This window comes from Phalangium opilio, unplaced genomic scaffold (assembly GCF_054372755.1).
Source record: "Phalangium opilio isolate 3A_F unplaced genomic scaffold, DU_Popi_V2 ptg000079l_1, whole genome shotgun sequence".
Taxonomy (NCBI): Eukaryota; Metazoa; Arthropoda; class Arachnida; order Opiliones; family Phalangiidae; genus Phalangium; species Phalangium opilio.
Window position 1 is genome coordinate 6924417 of NW_028324187.1, and position 18052 is coordinate 6942468.

At 37.0% G+C, this 18052-nt stretch overlaps 3 protein-coding genes and 2 long non-coding RNA genes across 6 annotated transcripts; 1 reads left to right on the forward strand and 4 right to left on the reverse strand.

Annotated features, from left to right (window-relative positions):
* Positions 1 to 70: 70 nt before the first annotated feature.
* On the reverse strand, positions 71 to 4795 carry LOC149654534 (dynein regulatory complex subunit 11-like). Its single transcript, XM_089845265.1, has 16 exons — positions 4730 to 4795; positions 4435 to 4650; positions 4125 to 4244; positions 3322 to 3540; positions 2999 to 3261; positions 2798 to 2936; positions 2564 to 2680; positions 2415 to 2484; positions 2163 to 2308; positions 1966 to 2072; positions 1711 to 1898; positions 1251 to 1534; positions 1014 to 1191; positions 805 to 926; positions 597 to 713; positions 71 to 531 (listed from the first exon to the last, which is right to left on the reverse strand). The coding sequence occupies exons 1-16, from the start codon at positions 4793 to 4795 to the stop codon at positions 439 to 441; spliced, it is 2445 nt and encodes an 814-aa protein (XP_089701391.1). The 3' UTR covers positions 71 to 438.
* A 335-nt stretch (positions 4796 to 5130) lies between these two features.
* On the reverse strand, positions 5131 to 5974 carry LOC149654535 (uncharacterized). Its single transcript, XR_016370631.1, has 3 exons — positions 5853 to 5974; positions 5318 to 5558; positions 5131 to 5244 (listed from the first exon to the last, which is right to left on the reverse strand). It is a non-coding gene; the product is annotated as an uncharacterized LOC149654535 (long non-coding RNA).
* A 656-nt stretch (positions 5975 to 6630) lies between these two features.
* On the forward strand, positions 6631 to 7489 carry LOC149654536 (uncharacterized). Its single transcript, XR_016370632.1, has 3 exons — positions 6631 to 6773; positions 7075 to 7300; positions 7377 to 7489. It is a non-coding gene; the product is annotated as an uncharacterized LOC149654536 (long non-coding RNA).
* Positions 7490 to 7967: 478 nt separating this feature from the next.
* Positions 7968 to 10879, reverse strand: LOC149654537 (arylsulfatase B-like). 2 transcript variants are annotated; one of them, XM_089846109.1, is made up of 9 exons: positions 10651 to 10879; positions 10398 to 10501; positions 10164 to 10323; positions 9910 to 10022; positions 9542 to 9835; positions 9282 to 9408; positions 8763 to 9053; positions 8325 to 8704; positions 7968 to 8146 (listed from the first exon to the last, which is right to left on the reverse strand). In XM_089846109.1, the coding sequence occupies exons 1-9, from the start codon at positions 10700 to 10702 to the stop codon at positions 8015 to 8017; spliced, it is 1653 nt and encodes a 550-aa protein (XP_089702235.1). In that variant the 5' UTR covers positions 10703 to 10879; the 3' UTR covers positions 7968 to 8014. The 2 variants fall into 2 exon arrangements, with proteins under 2 accessions (XP_089702235.1, XP_089702236.1); XM_089846110.1 differs by lacking the exon at positions 10651 to 10879 and having other exon boundaries at positions 10164 to 10336; positions 10398 to 10445.
* Positions 10880 to 11384: 505 nt separating this feature from the next.
* Positions 11385 to 16994, reverse strand: LOC149654538 (uncharacterized). Its single transcript, XM_089845266.1, has one exon. The coding sequence runs from the start codon at positions 16992 to 16994 to the stop codon at positions 11385 to 11387; it is 5610 nt and encodes a 1869-aa protein (XP_089701392.1).
* Between the last annotated feature and the right edge of the window lie 1058 nt (positions 16995 to 18052).

Genomic DNA, 18052 nt, shown 5'->3' on the forward strand with positions numbered 1-18052 from the left:
GATATTCAAGACGAGGACAATGTGCGTTGCGCCGTAAATAATTTCAAAGAACGCATTGAAAAGTACCATGGACCAGACGTACACGGACTGGGATGTACAAATTGTACCCAGTAAGATGTTTAATTCAATTAAAGGGAGAGTGAAATGGAAAGGATTCGTGAAAATCATTCACGTTTCTGTTAAATTTTAATTTTTCAAACTCAGGTTGGTTTGTTGTCAAACTAATTTGGATATTTTACGTCAATGTGGTTTCAACGATAATGTTTTCGACGCCTTGGAGATTTTGACCGCTTGTCATTCGAACCGTTACATCAAAGTAAAGGAACCTCGTTTGAATTGCATCGCCGCCGCGTATTACCCACGCATTTTTAAGGATTGTAAGATTTTTGGGACTAATATTGAAAATCTTCAAGATACAAGCGACCAGAAGAATATAGTTTAAGTAACCGAATCTAATATTTGTTGTTGTTGCTGTTGTTTCTTCAATAATTTTTGTCGTTTTTTACCCATCGGTGTTTTATTTAACCAAGTCTGAGCCGTATAAAAATTAACGCGATTAAAATTGATTGAAGTTTAATTGAAATAGTTTAATTTACTTGAAACATATCTTCCTCTTTCCTATAAATTGGGTCGAATTGATCTAAGGCACTCGTAAAGTCAGCTAAGGTCAAAGGGTATCTTGACATTTGACTGACTCTACGAGTCGTAAGAACCTGTATGAAAAATTAGGCTTAACTCCTATAATTTTTGAACTAAAATTAGGCTTAACTCGTACCATTTTCGATCTAAAATTAAGTTCATTACCTGTTTAACAACTTGGCATACAACTCGGGATGAAAATCCATCGGAAAGTTTACTTAACGTACTGAGATCTAATTCCGAAGTGACGTCACCCTGATTTCTGATAATTGCTTCTTTCCATAACACTATTTTAGATCATAACTAGTTACGTAACTTCTATTGAATTTTGATAATTTTAGAACCAAAACGACCACGTTATCATAGTGTCTTACATTTTCTGTGGCCGTAGTCCGGTTTTGGGACGTAAATAATTTTTTGGTAAGTAGAACAAAGCGATTTCTGATCACTTTCAAAAGGATGATCAGTAATTCCGAATAAAATAATTCGATCATCGTTTGTTATGCATTTTACCAGTTTTGGCAAATCTTTCTTTAACCTTCTGGGATCAGTCTAAATATACATTATCATAAGTTGATGTATTACACTCTCCGTATAAGTCTAAATCTTACCCTATCCGACTTTGGGACCTTTTTGATGTAAGTTTTTTCGGCTTCATCGATAAAAATTATGGCTGGTTGAAGCAACCTTGAAACTTTGTTAACTAAATGAATCAGCATATTTAGGCCAGCTTTCCCTTGGTATTTTCCAGCGATATTTGTCGCGGTTAAGTCGAAACACACTGCGCCTGTTGCCTTACATATCTCCTTTAAAAGCAACCGTTTTCCATTACCACGAGGACCGGTTAATAATATTGAACGCACCAACGGAGATTTTTTACGAATTATTTCGCTACCTGTTAACACAATATTTTAATGGGCTGAGTCACATTAACAACCTTATCTTAATACTTCAAATGAACTAGACACTCCCTGATTTTGCAAAACCCCAAAAGACTGACTTTCCCTGAAGTATCCCTGATTCTCAGACCTACCAAAACCTGACCTCAATTAGCACTTGTGAGATACTAACCAAGAGAGAGTGTGGCGAATTCTTTCAAACTTTGTTGAATATCGAAATAAGTCGGGTTTTCAACGAATCCTTCTGGTAGGCAATCATGATGACCAGTTTTGTCATAAATAAACACCTGGTTATCAGTTATTTGAAGTTCTTTTATAATTTCTTGTTGGACTAACTCCTCGACCAGTGATTCGAGGGTTCTAAAATTTAACTGGAGTTGAAACATGATTCTGAAGCCGTAATTAAATTGCGTTGCGTATAACCTACCGGTCTGGTGTCAAGTCTTTTTCTTTCTTGCCCTTCTTCGGTCCTCTCTTTGCTTTTTTACTTTGTTTCGACTTTTTACCTTTCTTGCCTTTGTCCCTTTCCAGAGCCTACAAAAGAGTTAAGTGTTTTTAAATTGCGACCCAAGCTGAAACAATATTGTCATGACTTGAATAGGGTATATTTTTATAAGTACTTACTTGTCTTAGCGTTTCAATATCATTACTTATGATGATATCCCCCTGATCTTTAATAGAGTCTTCAAAAATGGACAATTCCGCTTTTTCAATTTCTTGCACGTTTATCTCAACATTTGTTTGTTCAATTAAGTCATTCCCCCAGATGTCTATAATTACGGCGTATAATTAACGTTTTAGACTTGATGGTGCATGGTGGAATCAGGAATTGATATATTTAAAAGAAGGAATGAGTAACAGGCTTCCTTGAGATACCTTGAATTTGTTTAATCTGTTCCTTAAGTGAATCGACAAATCTAGATGGTTTTGGTTTGGGAGGTGCAACCTGGAAAGACTCAGTTTAATCAGAAACTAATAAAAGATTTCCTGTGAAGTATTTTATTGAGTGCAGTAAAGGTCAGCACCTTTTCTTCTTGGTTCGAATCACCGGGTTTTTGAAAGGGTTTATAAACTGGTTTTTTCGCTACTGATTTCTTAGGTTTCTGGTCCTTCGACTTCTTTGATGTCTTGCCTTTAGATGTCTACGCAAAATTATATATACATTTTCTTAGGCATATGTTTTACCAAAATAAATAAATAAATATGTCAAGAATATGAATAAGATCTAAGATGGGTTTTCATAGGTTGTCAAACCATATATGGATTCTTAATTCTATGCATACCTTCTTTTCTTCATCCACACTACCATCTTCAACGATGTCGTTGTCCTTCTCTGCCATAGATTGTCTTCTACTTTCAGTGACAATCTCGAACTCAGGTAGAATACCTTCGTTCAATCTAATCAAACATGATTAAAAAATGTAACTGGAACTTTAAATTACATTTATAATAGAACTTACAATGTATGAGTGTACCATTCTCTCTTTTCATCTAAGTATTTCTCCAGGAAAACTTCGGTCTGATTTTCAAATTTTTGTCTGGTTTTTAAAACCATGTTTTCTAATTCTTCCGATAAGTCAAGATACGCTTGTTTTCTGCGATCTTTCCAGCGTCTAACTTCTAAGTCATTTGGTTTATCTTTGGAGCCACTCATACCCAAGATACGGTGTTCTTCAATGCGATGTTTTTTAACATATTGCCGTGTTCTGTAACCTCTCCACACCTAAGTATGTTCCAATTGTAATTAAGGACATTGGTTAAGAGTTAATAAATAAATAACAACCTTTTGAATGACACTAGCCGCTTCCGTCTGCATAACAAATGTAGCAGCTATGTTGTAATGTCTTTTACTAGCCCTTGTCGCTTCCGAGGCAGCTTCGTCTTTTTTAAGTTTAATTTCCTTCATTAAACGGGCTCTGGCTTGACCTTGTCGCGCTCTCTCGTGGATTTGTATGACACGCACGGCTTCCTCTAGGGTCAAATGTATGCCCTCTCCAGTCGTCTGGAACAGGTAAGTTGTTAGGTAAGTATATACTAGCAAGGTAAACATTTTAGGAAATTGATTAAAACGTGAGGTAAGGTCAATAGCGGAAAATATTGAGCTATCATAGAAAGGTTATGGTTGAAGTATTTTACGAATTACCCCTTAAATTTTAGTATTAACCTAAAAGACAATGATTTCTAATTTAATAAGGGGTCATCCACAAAATTCTCCAATCATAACAGGTAAAAGGTGGTCCCTAATTAGAACAAAATATGATATCACAGAATATTTTCCACTCAATATCACAAGCCCATAGACCTCATCCTTTTTGAAACACCCAATATCAATTGATTAAAATCTATTGAAAGGTCACTCACTGCCTGGTAATTTGCGCGTCAAGGTCTTTAGTTGAAGAAGACATTGAAATTTTAGGGAAAATTTAATAACAGCAGCAATTTTATTGTTTAAGGCGAAAGATTCAATATGACAATGGTCAAAATGCGAATTAAAAAACTTGTAATGGACAATTTGACTTTAGTTTCTACCGTTTTTGAAAGTACTTAACATTGACCTTTGACCCTTTACAAGGTACAATTACTTACAGTTTCTTGTGGAATATCTCCATAGCGTGAAATAACAGCGTCAAACACGGCTCTTCTGTCTTGAGATTCGTCATCACGAGGTTCGCAAAAATACCTCGGAATTCTCAAATCCAAACATTCCTGTGCATGCAGTGAAAATTCATACAGTTTTGGGTACGTAATCTATTTTTTACTGTTTATTTATTGAAATATATTGGAGAGTTTAAATTTAATGAAATGGACCTATTAATGCGCTAGAACATTATTATACTGTCTACTTAACTGGTTTTAAACATTTTATTAAGATATTTAATTTTCACTTTAATCTTACCATTAAATAATGATTTTTTAGCGCTTCTTCCGAAACGTTCGGACATTCGCTAAAAATATTGGATACAATTTCTGTTTTTAATTCTACAATTCTCCCCAAGGCATTCTCTAAAATATTTTGAACATATTTTCGTTTTTGTGGATGTTGAATTTGTTCCAAAATATCGCTTATTTCGTTAACGCATTTTAGGTATCTAAAATATATCTGGCAAACCTGTAAATTTTAATTTATTCAAAATAAACACATGGTTATTCAATTTAAGAAGTAATATTAAATGAAAGAAAAACGTAAATACAATTTCCAAGGGTTGACATTCGTCGAAATTTTCCTGGTTACAAATTTCTTCTAATGTTTTTATCATGTTAACAATACAAACTTAAAATCATAATTATTAAATTTAAAATTAATTAAGGTAATTAAGACTAGCTTAATTATTGGTTAGCGTAGATGTACAGTACAGAAATTGTAATGCAACAATGTTTTGATTTGTTGATTCCTCGGTATCACCATGGTTACTCGATTTTTTTTATTATTTACACGCTTGGTTAAATTTCGGTTGCAGAATAAGCCTATAGTGCATAAGTATGGGACCACCATGGGTGCTTCGGCATTGTTCGTGCAATGAAAAATTGCCTTACGTTATTTTAGTTTAAATGAGAGTGAAATGAAAAATCAAGTAAAATTTCCACACTATAATTGCAGTTTAAAATAATTTTATTTATGAAATGTAAAAAACATTCAATAGAATATTTGAATTTTAAAGTACGTTTTAAAATATATTAGCTTTTAATTTCATGATAAAGAATCCTTCTATAGTAAATAGATACAAATTAATAATACTGTAGAAAAGTTATAAAATTAATTTATATTCAATTGTACTTACTTTAACCCAAGAGACCAACAGCTGGGAGGTATCCGTGTCCGTAAGGGTATCCGTGACCAAGTCCATGACCGTATCCGTGACCAAGTCCATGACCGTATCCGTGACCGTAGCTAGGGTATCCGAGACCATGAGGGTATCCAAGACCAACGCCTCCCAAACCAAGTCCAACTCCCTTGTTAAGTCCAATGACTCCGGCGTTAACAGCGACCATGCAGATGGTGGCAATCAAAGCAATAGCGACCTATAATTGCAATTAGTAATGTTTTACGTAGTGACACGTGACCAATATATATTAAAGTGGCTGTGACACACGACAATGAACAAACAACTTAATGGTATTTTTATTGAGGGTGTACAGAACTTCAATCTACCACCGTGAACAGACAATTGGGTCTAAATAAGTACTTGGGTCGGCGTAGTTTTTAAGCAAAGGCCAAACCCAAGATCATATACTTAAAAAGTTGGCCGTGATAATCCAAACTTAATGGTGCCCAACAGACAAGGAAAATGGTATTTAGAAAAAGCTTGTACTTACGAGGAACTTCATGTTGATGAATTTGGTAGTTTGGTTGAACTGTAATGAACAGTAAAGTTTGAAAGCAAGGAGCGAATGTGATTTTTTTACAAATTGAAAATCGGCTTTTATACCAAAGGTTTTTCAAGAATAGTTGTTTGTACAAATTCATTTCTTATCTTTAGTGAGTTAACTTTCCCATCAGAAAAAGCAACCTTTCTTTCGCATGAAATTTAACCATGTTTAACAATCTCTTAAGTTTTCCCAAGTGAACACGCGTGAGGCTATATAATTTCACAATGAGTCGAAAAACAAATTGAAGAGATAGTAGTAGCCTACAAAAATCCAGATGGACAGAAGATTTTTAACCACTCAATTCGCTCTAAATAGGCTACGTTTGATTTTCAAATAACAAAACTAAAACTAACCTATTACTGGCTGAATTTTCACATCTTCTTGTGTTAACTTTCGCGGTCATCAAAATTAAACGCCACTATCCCTTTAATAGATACACAAACAATTGAATTTCGTGGACAAATAAATATTTCAAAAATGGTAAATTTCTAAAATCGTCAATACCAAAAAATATTTTTAAGATCATAATACATACTTGTCCAAAGAAATTGAGTGTTTGTCAACATTTTTGAGTTCAAATCTGGACGTGATTCCACTTGTCCGATGAAATTAAGAGTTTGTCAACATTTTTGAGTTCAAATCTGGAACTGATTCCATTTTATATGTGGTTTTTTTTTGGGTGTGCAAATCTAATCAAAATAAAGTTCGAAAGCTTTTCCACTGAATTTACAAACAAGATACTAAATAATTTTAGGTATAAAAGCCGATTTTCAATTTGTTAAAAAATCACATTCGCTCTTAGCTTTCAAACTTCACTGTTCATCACAGTTCAACCAAACTACTAAATCCATCAACATGAAGTTCCTCGTAAGTACAAACTTTTTCTAAAGACTTTTCCCTTGTCTTTTGAACACCATTAAGTCAACTTTTTAAGTATATGATCTTGGGTTTGGCCTTTGCTTAAAAACTATGGCAACCCAAGTACTTATTTAAACCCAATTGTCCGTTTAAGATATGTCCCACCATAGATAGGTGTTAGATTGAAGTACTGTATATTCTCAGTAGAAAAATACCATTAAGGTGTTTTGTTCATTGACCTCTGTCACAGCCACTTCAATATATATTGGTCACGTGTCACTATGTAAAACATTACCAATTGCAATTATAGGTCGCTATTGCTTTGATCGCCGCCATCTGCATGGTCGCTGTTAACGCCGGAGTCATTGGACTTAACAAGGGAGTTGGACTTGGTTTGGGAGGTGTTGGTCTTGGATACCCTCATGGTCTCGGATACCCCCATGGTCTCGGATACGGACATGGTCTCGGATACGGACATGGTCTCGGATACCCTTACGGACACGGATACCTCCCAGCTGTTGGTCTCTTGGGTTAAAGTAAGTACACTTGAATATATTTTAATTTTATTATAACTTTTCTACAGTATAATTAATTTTTATCTATTTACAACAGGAGTATTTATCAAGAAATTTAAAAAAGCTAATATATTTTAAAATGTACTGTAAAATTTAAATATTCTATTGAATGTTTCATATTTTATAAATAAAAATTATTATAACCTACAATTATAGTGTGCAAAGTTGAAACTTATTTGACATTTTGGGATGTATTGTAGAATACAATGCGTTATGAAGGGGGGGCGGTGCTTATATAAATCTTACCTACCATCAAATATCTATTTTGTGTACTGAGCATGCGCTAATTTCGTATTGTTATCAACGCATTGGGATTGGTTGGTTTCGAACGATTATAAATATAAATAATTATTTTATTATTAAATTTGTATCGTAGATTTGTTTCAAAGTTCAAAGTTCATCGTCATTATCATGGAACCGGAAGTTGATAACCACGAGAACAGACGACAATCTTACGACGATTCTAACTCAACGTGTTACGACATGATGCCAGACAATATGATGCCTGGATTTTTATTTAATTTCATGGGTATAACAAAGTTATTTATGATGTTAATATGGCTAATGAAAAAAGCCAAATTTTACATTCCCAAAAACCTTCACCCAAAAAACTAATATCTCTTATTTTTATATAAAATTTTAATAAAAACGTTTACAAAATGGACACATCATTAATTAATTATCTTTCCATGGTATCCAATGACCATTATAAAACTCCGGATTGGACAAATAGTCCCTTTTTCCAGTTAGAGGTGGAACTGCTTCGGCCAATCTCAACTTTAACCTTTCTTGCAAGGTGTTTACCATCTAAAAGGAATGCATAAACTCATTGCAAATAATTTTCGACACATATTATGCAACAGATAGACCCTTTTAAAATGGGAGGGGGGGGGGTTGCAGTGTTGTCCGCAAGGTGGTCAACACACCAGACTCTATTTTTACCCCCCCCTGACCTTTGAAACCAGGGTCAATTATGATTTCATACCTCAGGGTTTTCCAGTGCAAGATCCACATATTCACAAGGATCATTTGCAATATTGAATAGACAAGGAGATTTCTCAGGGTCACATGGCTTAGTGACGTAATCACCGCAATCAATTGTGATTGGTTTAAGAGGGTCTAGGTGGTTTTCCTCGATAAATTCGATCTTAACATCGCGACCGGTAACCCCTGTCCAATTGTTAAGATCCTGGTACGGAAATGTACCGCTGATTAGTTTAAAATCGCCGTATCTAATTGCAAACATATTCCAAATTGGGTCCAATGATAAGACTATTTCTTGTCTGTCAGATAAGGTATTAGTCTGAATTGATTTCCACATATCAATTCCATCTATTTCATCAGATATTTCTGATATATTAAACCCTGAAATAAGGTTTGCGTTGATTTCATTGGTCCACAATTAACACGTGGGTTTACAAACCAGCGACTGATAATATGGTTGGGTACCAATCCGCAACGTGCATTAAACCTTTCCATAATCCGCTGTACTTAAAAACCGAATTCCATATAAACGCAACACCTCTGACGCCACCTTCCCACGCTGTGAACTTTTGACCTCTAAGAGGCCAATTTGAACCACCATTACTGGACATAAATGATACATCAGCGCCATTATCAGATGTAAATATCACCACCGTGTTGTCCAACATGTTATTATGGTCTAAGGTATCCATGACCATTTTAACCGAAAGGTCAAGCGCTTTCAAAGCCCCTAATTACAAAAAAACTTGACCATAATAGACGGTTTAAGAACTTGACCGCGGAAAACCGTGTACGAAAACAAAAACGATTAGGACTAGGATCTTTCAAGTTTGGCGCGAAAAACCTTTCCCGCGCTTTTCAATAATAATTTAAAATTAAAATAGGCTTAGCTGGTACATGCTTTTATGACATTATTCGCCAGTATCGTACTCGTCAAGAAGTTAAATTGACACAATACCTGCAAAATTTCGCCGTTTTTCGTCTTTAATGTATTCAAAACCTTTAGTATACTTTTCAGGAGCGTACATTGGTTCCAAAGGATTTCCTCTATGCACAGCGTGATGTGTTAAACACAGAAATAACGGCTGTTAACATTTAATAGTCAATTTAATAATCTATTACCATTATTAGCGCGATCTTTTCATCTAGAGGTCATAGACTTAAACCTAACCTAACCTAACCTAACCTATCACACCATAAATACAATGGAGGTCATACCTTACTTCCGTTATGATTTTCAATTATTTTAACAGCCCGTTCTGTAAAAACATCAGTTACATATTCATCCTCGATATGTATCGTTTCTAAATTCGATCTGAAGTCATGTCCGATAAAGGTTATTTTATTTGAAGTCGAAGTAAAATTATCAGGTAAATTTTTGTAATCATCTATTTGTCCACCACTTTCAGAGGTATGTTTCAAAAAATCAATTGCACCGCTCCAAAAACCGAAATGTGAGTGAAAACCGCGGTAAGTCGGGGTAAATTCTTTTTTATAAAACCCCAAATGCCACTAAAATTAGGTTTAAAAAAATAAATAGGTCAGTTGTAGACGTATATTATTTTATAGATGAAATTGCCCCTTACTTTGCCGACTAAATGATTTACATATCCTAATTTCTCTAATTGTTGTGGTAAAGTTTTGATATCCAAAGGTAACCCCCAATCACCTGACTCGGGTATCACATAATTTTGCAAACCTTTCAAATAAAACCGCAAAATATTATAAAAACTAAAAAGAAAAATAGACCATTTTTTGGGACACCACGTGGGTAAAAACCCTTGGTTTTATGCGCCTGCGCTGTAGACTATTGTACGTCACGAAAACAAAATCACCAGACCTATTTTATGTGGATATTTTCCAGTCATAATTGATCCCCTTGATGGTGTACACATAGGACAAGTATAATAATTATGTAAAATAACCCCTTTAGAAGCTAATTGGTCAATATTAGGTGTTGGTATTTCAGTCATACCATGAAACCCAACATCATTCCAACCCTGTACATAAAAACTTGGCGATTTTACTAATTTAAAAATAAAACATACTTACATTTAATTTTAGTTTAATTTACCAGATCATCAGCTACGATGAAAATTATATTTGGTTGCTGTTTATCAGCTGAACATAACGTTAAAATGTTCAATAACGTAAAAATAATAATGAATTTAGTTTGGTCTGAAAATATTCATAGGTAATTTTTAACTTATGTGTTCTAGCGTTATAAATCGCGTTCATAAAGTTGTATTATGTCACAGATAAGTTATAAATTGTATCTGTAATATATACCGGCTTTTAATGAATAATTATTAGTTAATTAACATTACCTAAGTAATTAAATGGCGTCCGAAATAATAATTCTTGGTAAATTTCAGGCATCTTTTACTAAGCCTAACTCTAGTCGATAAAAAATCCCCGACCTCAATCTTTACTTACTAAAGCAGAGGATTAATACTCGTTATCTAATAAAAAATTAAAATACGGAGCTAAAGACAAAACTGGATAGGGAATTAAATAATATAACCAGTGTAAAAGCGTACTAAACAATATAAAAAAATGCCTTTTTTCTATAATGCCAGTTACACTTGTCTCTAAAGCGAAAGCCTATTTTCCTAACTTCGCATAGAGTTTTTAAAATAACTCATAAACTCTTTGGTTATTTTAACTAAGGCTCTGGTTTGGACTTAAATTAAATAAAAACTCGGATTTAGAAATTAAGAAAAAATAGTTTAATGGACAAAAAATGGAGATCGAACTTGTCGCTCTGGTTTCGCTTTATGCACTGAAGTTTTTTCCCTCCAAAATCTCTCTCGTTTTTCACCCTTTTACCTGGGAGGGGCTAGACCCCACACCGCGATAAGTTTCTCTTTCTTTTTGGGTTTTGAAAACTTTCCCCAGATTCTCTACTTTTCTCTACTTTTTCGCTTAGTCACAAGCAACAAGTTCGATAAGACACAATTACAAGTTTTACAAAATAAACAATATAAACAAAATAAACTCTAAATCCCCACAAATTCCCCCCATGAACTATGAATAGTTCATCTCAGTTCGGGTTTAATTTTCAGTTTAGTTCAAGTGGGTAAAGCAAATTAATTGCCCTTCGAATTATATTTCGATTAGGCAATCTAAGCGCACACGAGCGCACTCTAGCATCCCGCCCCACAAACACTTCTTCTACAATGGCCATCTTCCATTGTTGTCGGGGGAGGTTGGTATCGCTAACCAGGAGGATGTTGCCAGGTTTTATTGAACCTTCCTTATGAAGATCCAGCTTATGAGCTGACGTTAGTTGCAGGAGGTAATCTTGCTTCCACTTCCTCCAAAACTTGTTTAGAAGATTCTCCTGATATTTGAATCTCTTCACTGCGTCGATTCTTTTAAGGCTAGAAGTGGGATCCAACTTCGAATCGGGTGGCAGTGACGTCAGCCGACGTCCAGTCAGGAAATGGGCTGGGGTCAACCCGACTGGCTCTCCTGTTTCGCTATATTGATAGGTTAGCGGTCTCGAATTTATAACCGCTTCAATTTCCGCGAGGACTGTTTGTAACTCGTCGAAGTTTAGCAACGCTTTTCCGAGTGTCTTTTTCAGCGCGATTTTCACTGTTTTAACTTGCCTCTCATAGAAGCCACCCCACCAGGGGGACCTCTCCGCGATAAACTTCCACTCTATACCGTTTTGTCCGAAAAACTCGTATACTTCTTTTTTACTTATGTTTTTCCAAATCGCGATTAGTTCTCTGTTTGCCTTCTTGAAACTTAAAGCGTTATCCGAATACATAGTCTTAATTATTCCTCTGCGTGAAATAAACCTTCTTAACGCTAACATAAATGTCTCGGTGGACATTTCCATAACTAGCTCTAAATGTATAGCCCTTGTGACACCACAGGTAAATAAACAGATATAAGCCTTGGTGGTTGCGTTTTCGTTAGGGTTTCTCTTAATATACAAGGGGCCTGCGAAATCTACCCCAGTAACCTCAAAACTAGCTGATTGCGAAATCCTATCTCTAGGCAAAGGGGCGGTCTGCTCATCTAACGGCTGTGCCTTCCAAATACGGCATGTTAAGCAACGAGCGACTCGTTGTTTAACTTGTTGTCTTCCTTGCAATACCCAATAATTTTCTCTAACTTGAGCCAATGTGTTAGCTAGACCTTGATGGTAAACTCTGGTGTGTGCTTCATCAATTATCAAATCTGTTAATTGGTGTTTCTTTGGCAAGATAATTGGATGTTTCTCGTTATACTCCAGGTCAGATGATCTTTGCAGGCGTCCGCCGACTCTCAATAGACCAGCTTCGTCTAAAATTGGATTGAGGTTTTTAATTTCGGATGGGTAGCCAATCTCTCTCTTTTCTCGCAGGTCTTTAATTTCCTTGTGAAAAACCTCTTCTTGCATTTTCCTTAAGAAATAGTTTTTCGATTCTTGTATTTCTTTCGCTGATAAGGGTTCTACTCTCTTGATGGCGTTTTTCCTTGAGTTGTTAATAAATCTTCTCATCCATGCTAATATACGAACTGGTGTTTTCAGAACGCTGTAATTTTCCAATGATAGTATTGACTCTCCATTTGAAATATTTACCGCTGTCAACGCGCTTTCTTGGTAACTCTTTCTAGTTTCTTGATCTAGATCTAATTCTACCTTTTCTGTATCTGTTAATTCCTTCGCAATTCGGATAGGCCACTCTTCGCGGTTTCTTTCAAGCCATGTTGGTCCTTTCCACCAAATTACCTTGTCTTTTAACTCTGTCAGCTTCATTCCTCTGGTTAGCAAGTCTGCAGGGTTGTCCTTCCCCGCGCAGTGCAGCCATGCCTTAGGCTCTGTTGTATCGTGAATTTCTCGTACTCTATTCGCGACGAATGGTACCCATTTTCGGGATAAGCCATGAATCCAATGAATTACGATGGTGGAATCTGACCATAGGTGAATCTTGTCTTTGGGCGCCTTGAATACTTCGTTTACTCTATTTGTCAATCTTGCCCCAATTAAGGCTCCCATTAACTCTAACCTGGGAAGGGTGATTGACTTCAAGGGAGCTACTCTAGATTTCGACGTAATTAAACACGTCTTTACAGTTCCGTCTCTTGCCGTAGCTCTTGCATATACGACCGCTCCGTAGGCCGCTTCACTAGCATCGCAAAAGCAATGCAGCTCCTTTTCCTCCAGGTCGGCGTCTGTCATATTCAGGAGACAATGACGTGGAAATGAGATTAGTCTTAGATCTGGTATTTCTGATCTCCAATTCTTCCAATCCTTGGCTATTTCCTTGGGTAACGGCGAGTCCCAGCCTACTCCTGATGCCCATAATTGCTGAAAGAGTATTTTTACTCTGATTGAAAAGGGCGTAATCAATCCGAGAGGGTCAAAAATCCTCGCTGATGATTGCAATACGCATCTCTTTGTGTCATTGAATTGTGACATATCTTTGATTAAGGAGTTCACGTCGAAGGTGAAAGTATCTTCTAGGTGGTTCCAACTCATGCCTAGTACCTTTTGCTGCTGTCCAGCACTAGTGATTAAGGCGTTACTCTCTGTTTTGGAGTGATTTTCCCAATTCTCTTCTTCGAACCTTTGTCTCAACTCTTCAGAATTGGTTCTCCACTTTCGTAATCTCATTTTTGCTTCTGCGAAGATTTCTCTAGCTTCTTTAGCTCTCTGGTATGCCTCCAAATGATCGTCCACGGTAGTAATTAAATCGTCAACGTACAAGTCGCTATTAAGTAGTTGACACGTCTCTGGGTATTTGTTTTCGTAATGTTTTACGTGGAACTTGATTGTGGCCGCTAGGTGGTAAGGACTTGATGTTACCCCGAACAAAACTCTCGTCATTCTGTACGTTATAGTTTGAGCGCTGGATTGCTGGTTTAAAGGGTCGGGATTCCAAAGAAACCTCGTTGCGTTTCGGTCTTCTGGAGCTATAGTAATCTGCAGAAACGCTTGTTCAATATCTGCCGTTATTGCCACTCTTTTCATTCGAAATCGAAGTAAAACTTCGTAGAGGTCTGGATTGAGGTTAGGACCAGGTAGTAAACATTCATTCAAGGACACCTCTCTGTTTTCGTGCGACGACGCGTCGAATACGACTCTAACTTTAGTCGTGAGTCTTTCTTGCTTAATTACTGGTTGGTGCGGAATGTAATACAATGGTTTAGCCTCTGCTTCATCGTCGGGAACTCTCTCTATGATATGCTTCTCTTCATATTCGTCTATGACCTTCTTATAGCTGTCGAATAGGTTAACGTCTCTGCGGAATCTTCTTGATAGAGTTTCTAATCTTTTCTGAGCCATGCGATAATTATTTGCTAAACTTGGTTTGTCTTCTGCCCACGGGAGTCGTACTTGGTACCGTCCTTCTTCCATCTTGATCGTTCGCTCGAAAGTTTGTATAGCTTCCTGGTGTCTCTCGTTTAATTCCTCTTTGCTTGGCTCTATTATTCCTAACGACTCTAAATCCCAGAATGCCTTTAAACTTTCTCCAATATTATTTTCTTCTCTTGATTCCAAGATCAAATTCGTGGCGCTTGTTTCTACTTCTCTCTCTACGTCTGACGTCATGAGTAGACAGGAACTTGTGGTCGGACCCTGCACCACCCAGCCAAATAACGTCTCCATGGCGACTAATGAGTCGCTTAACCTTTCTACTTTGCTACTAAACACCTTCCAATAGTAATCAGAACCAATTAGCAGTCCAATTTCTTTTTGAAGTGGATAAATATCCGATACATCTTCCGCTAACTTAAGATGTCTCTCTTCTAGATATAATTTAATGTCTCTACTTGGAACTTGTATCTTCGCTGCGCTGATATCCGGTGTCTCGATAGCTTCAATAATGATGGACTGATTATCATGTATGCTTTTTACTTCTAATTGTACTCTCTTTGTTAGAATGGAAGTAGGCTTGTTTGCGCCGAAAGGAAAATAATTGAGCTTTATTTCCCCTACTGTGGGTAACTTCAATTTCTCAGAAAGGTCTCTTCTCACAAATGTACACTGGCTCCCTCCGTCTATTAAGCATCTTGCGACCTCTTGTTTTTCTCTTCCCTTCAGTACGACCGTGGCCGTTTGTAGCAAAATGCTACCGCTAGGGGGTTCGCTCATTCCTCCCTGTACTAGACTATGGCTTCCCGCTTCCTCTGTTAAGGTATTTTGCCCTCTCTCTCCCCTTTTGGCGCTCTCGTCTTTCTCTCTTGCCTCGCATATCGCCGTGTGATGTCGCCTTTGGCAATGATTGCATTGTACTTTCGCTTTGCAGTATTTCGACATGTGATCCGCTCTTAGGCATCGGAAACACCTTCGCTTTCTCTTTAAAACCTCTATTTTTTCGGCTAGTGATTTTCCGTTGCACTCAGTGGCGCTATGAGCTTCGTCGCAAAATGGGCAAATTACTTCTACGCTATTTGACAGAGCCAAGGACGTTGTTTTCTTGGGTCTCTGCTGAAACGAATATTTTTCGTATCCCTTGCTTCTATACTCCTTGGAGGCATTTCTATAATTGTTTTGTTCGCTACTCTCTAAGACTCTTCCGTTCGACCTTGTAAATGCCTGGGCCCTTTCTCTGCTCTCTAACTCTTTCCTGATGAATTCTAATAGATTAGCTACTACTAATTGGTTTGAACCGTCAAGCTTTCTGCTGTATTCTAACGCTAGGTCGTAGGGAATCATCTTTGTGATTGTGTGGTGCAAAAATCCTCCATCTGCCGCTAACCCTAAAGATTCCAAGCTCCTTACTTCAACGATACATTGGTCATAGAATGTACGCAAGGCTGATATGTCGCTAGAACGCGTAACTGGAGCCAAACTGGATATATTGTTCATGTGGGTGCTAATAAGCTTCTCTTCACTCCCAAATTTCTCTAATAGGAGCTCTATTGCCTTATCATAATTTTCTCCAGTTGTGGCTAGACCTGACACGGAACTTGCTGCCAGTCCCTTTATGTACGACTTTAAATATGTAAATTTATCTACCTTTGAAAGCGATCCATTGTCATGAATTGTTATTTTATATAGATCCCAAAAGCTCAACCATTTTCCTGGATCACCATAAAATGCTTCGAGATTTATTTTGGGAAGCTTTAACCGCGACGCGAGTCCGCTATTATACCCGATCGCGATTCCGTTATTAGTCCCGCTCGAAGGTCCTTGATTTTGAATCACGACACCTTGTTGACTTCCGGCGCTTTGCTGTTGACCTCCGGCGCCTTGGTGTTGGTTTCCGGTGCTCTGCGGTTGATTTCCGGTGCTCTGTGGTTGATTTCCGGTGCTCTGTGGTTGATTTCCGGCGCTTTGCTGTAGGATTCCGGTGCCTGTAGGGGTATTATATCCCGTCGGTGTTGCATTGATTGCATTTGCACCCGTTATTAAGGTAGAAGCTGATGATTCTATATGTTCTTCGATGGTATTCTCAGCTTGGTCTCTGCAGTCATTAATCTCGTCTTCATACTTTAGGACACTCTGTAGTTCGTTGTCTAATTCCTCTATAGTCGTCAGTTCATACACATTTTTGTCCAATTCTTTTAATTCTTCTTCTCTGTTTCGAAGATGGGCTAAGTCTTTTTGTAAACTTCTTACATCTGGTGCGCTCTTTGCAAGTTCATTATTAATCTTCGTTATGTATTTGGTCACTGACGATCGCTTTGACGCACGAACCTTCTTTAATCGCTCTAAACTTTCCATTTTTGTTCACCTCTGTTGACCGATTAAACTAATCTTATCTAAATGTTCTACGCTTAAGTACCGAATTTTCTCTATCTATTTAACTGTCCCGGGTTTCGGCACCATAAAATAACTCATAAACTCTTTGGTTATTTTAACTAAGGCTCTGGTTTGGACTTAAATTAAATAAAAACTCGGATTTAGAAATTAAGAAAAAATAGTTTAATGGACAAAAAATGGAGATCGAACTTGTCGCTCTGGTTTCGCTTTATGCACTGAAGTTTTTTCCCTCCAAAATCTCTCTCGTTTTTCACCCTTTTACCTGGGAGGGGCTAGACCCCACACCGCGATAAGTTTCTCTTTCTTTTTGGGTTTTGAAAACTTTCCCCAGATTCTCTACTTTTCTCTACTTTTTCGCTTAGTCACAAGCAACAAGTTCGATAAGACACAATTACAAGTTTTACAAAATAAACAATATAAACAAAATAAACTCTAAATCCCCACAGTTTTACTGTCAACTAATATAATATAATAAATATATTCTCCACAGGGGGTTGTTTCCCTATGGTATTTTTTGAGGGGAATACCCGGCGGTCCCTTTGAGTCTTTTAAAGCCTATATAAGCTTGGGCGTTTCCGGGTGGGGTTTTCCAGCCCGACTTAAAAGAAGCCGACTTTATACTATAGATACTACGTTCCTCTTTCTTTCAACGACCTTCAGGGGGGTTTCCCCAAAGGACGTTGCATTCCATTCCGGAGACACAATAGAAGCCGACTATTACAAGAATGCGGAAGATGCGTGTACCAGACACAAAAGAATGCACAAATACTTACACAATATTTTTAGCTTCACCCAAAACTATATAGTGAATGAATGAATAATGTATTGGTGTCAAGTGTACATACAGCACAAACCACTTTACCTAGAAGGCTGAAATTTTCAAGTAGTAGATACGCAATACGAAAGATTTTTTCCAATCCGCCACCATTTTGAAAAATGGCGGACAGAAATGTTGTATTGTAATAAAGTGAACACAAAACCCAAACCACTTTACCTAGGAGGCTGAAATTTTAAAGGTA

Coding starts and splice junctions, on each gene's coding strand:
- LOC149654538 (XM_089845266.1), bottom strand. CDS start 16,994: ATGGAAAGTTTAGAGCGATTAAAGAAGGTTCGTGCGTCAAAGCGATCG.
- LOC149654537 (XM_089846109.1), bottom strand. CDS start 10,702: ATGCCTGAAATTTACCAAGAATTATTATTTCGGACGCCATTTAATTAC. Junction 9,836..9,909: donor TAAATCATTTAGTCGGCAAA/GTAAGGGGCAAT, acceptor ACCTAATTTTAG/TGGCATTTGGGGTTTTATAA. Junction 9,409..9,541: donor AAAATCATAACGGAAGTAAG/GTATGACCTCCA, acceptor AAATGTTAACAG/CCGTTATTTCTGTGTTTAAC.
- LOC149654534 (XM_089845265.1), bottom strand. CDS start 4,795: ATGATAAAAACATTAGAAGAAATTTGTAACCAGGAAAATTTCGACGAA. Junction 3,262..3,321: donor CGGCTAGTGTCATTCAAAAG/GTTGTTATTTAT, acceptor GAACATACTTAG/GTGTGGAGAGGTTACAGAAC. Junction 2,681..2,797: donor GCATAGAATTAAGAATCCAT/ATATGGTTTGAC, acceptor AATTTTGCGTAG/ACATCTAAAGGCAAGACATC.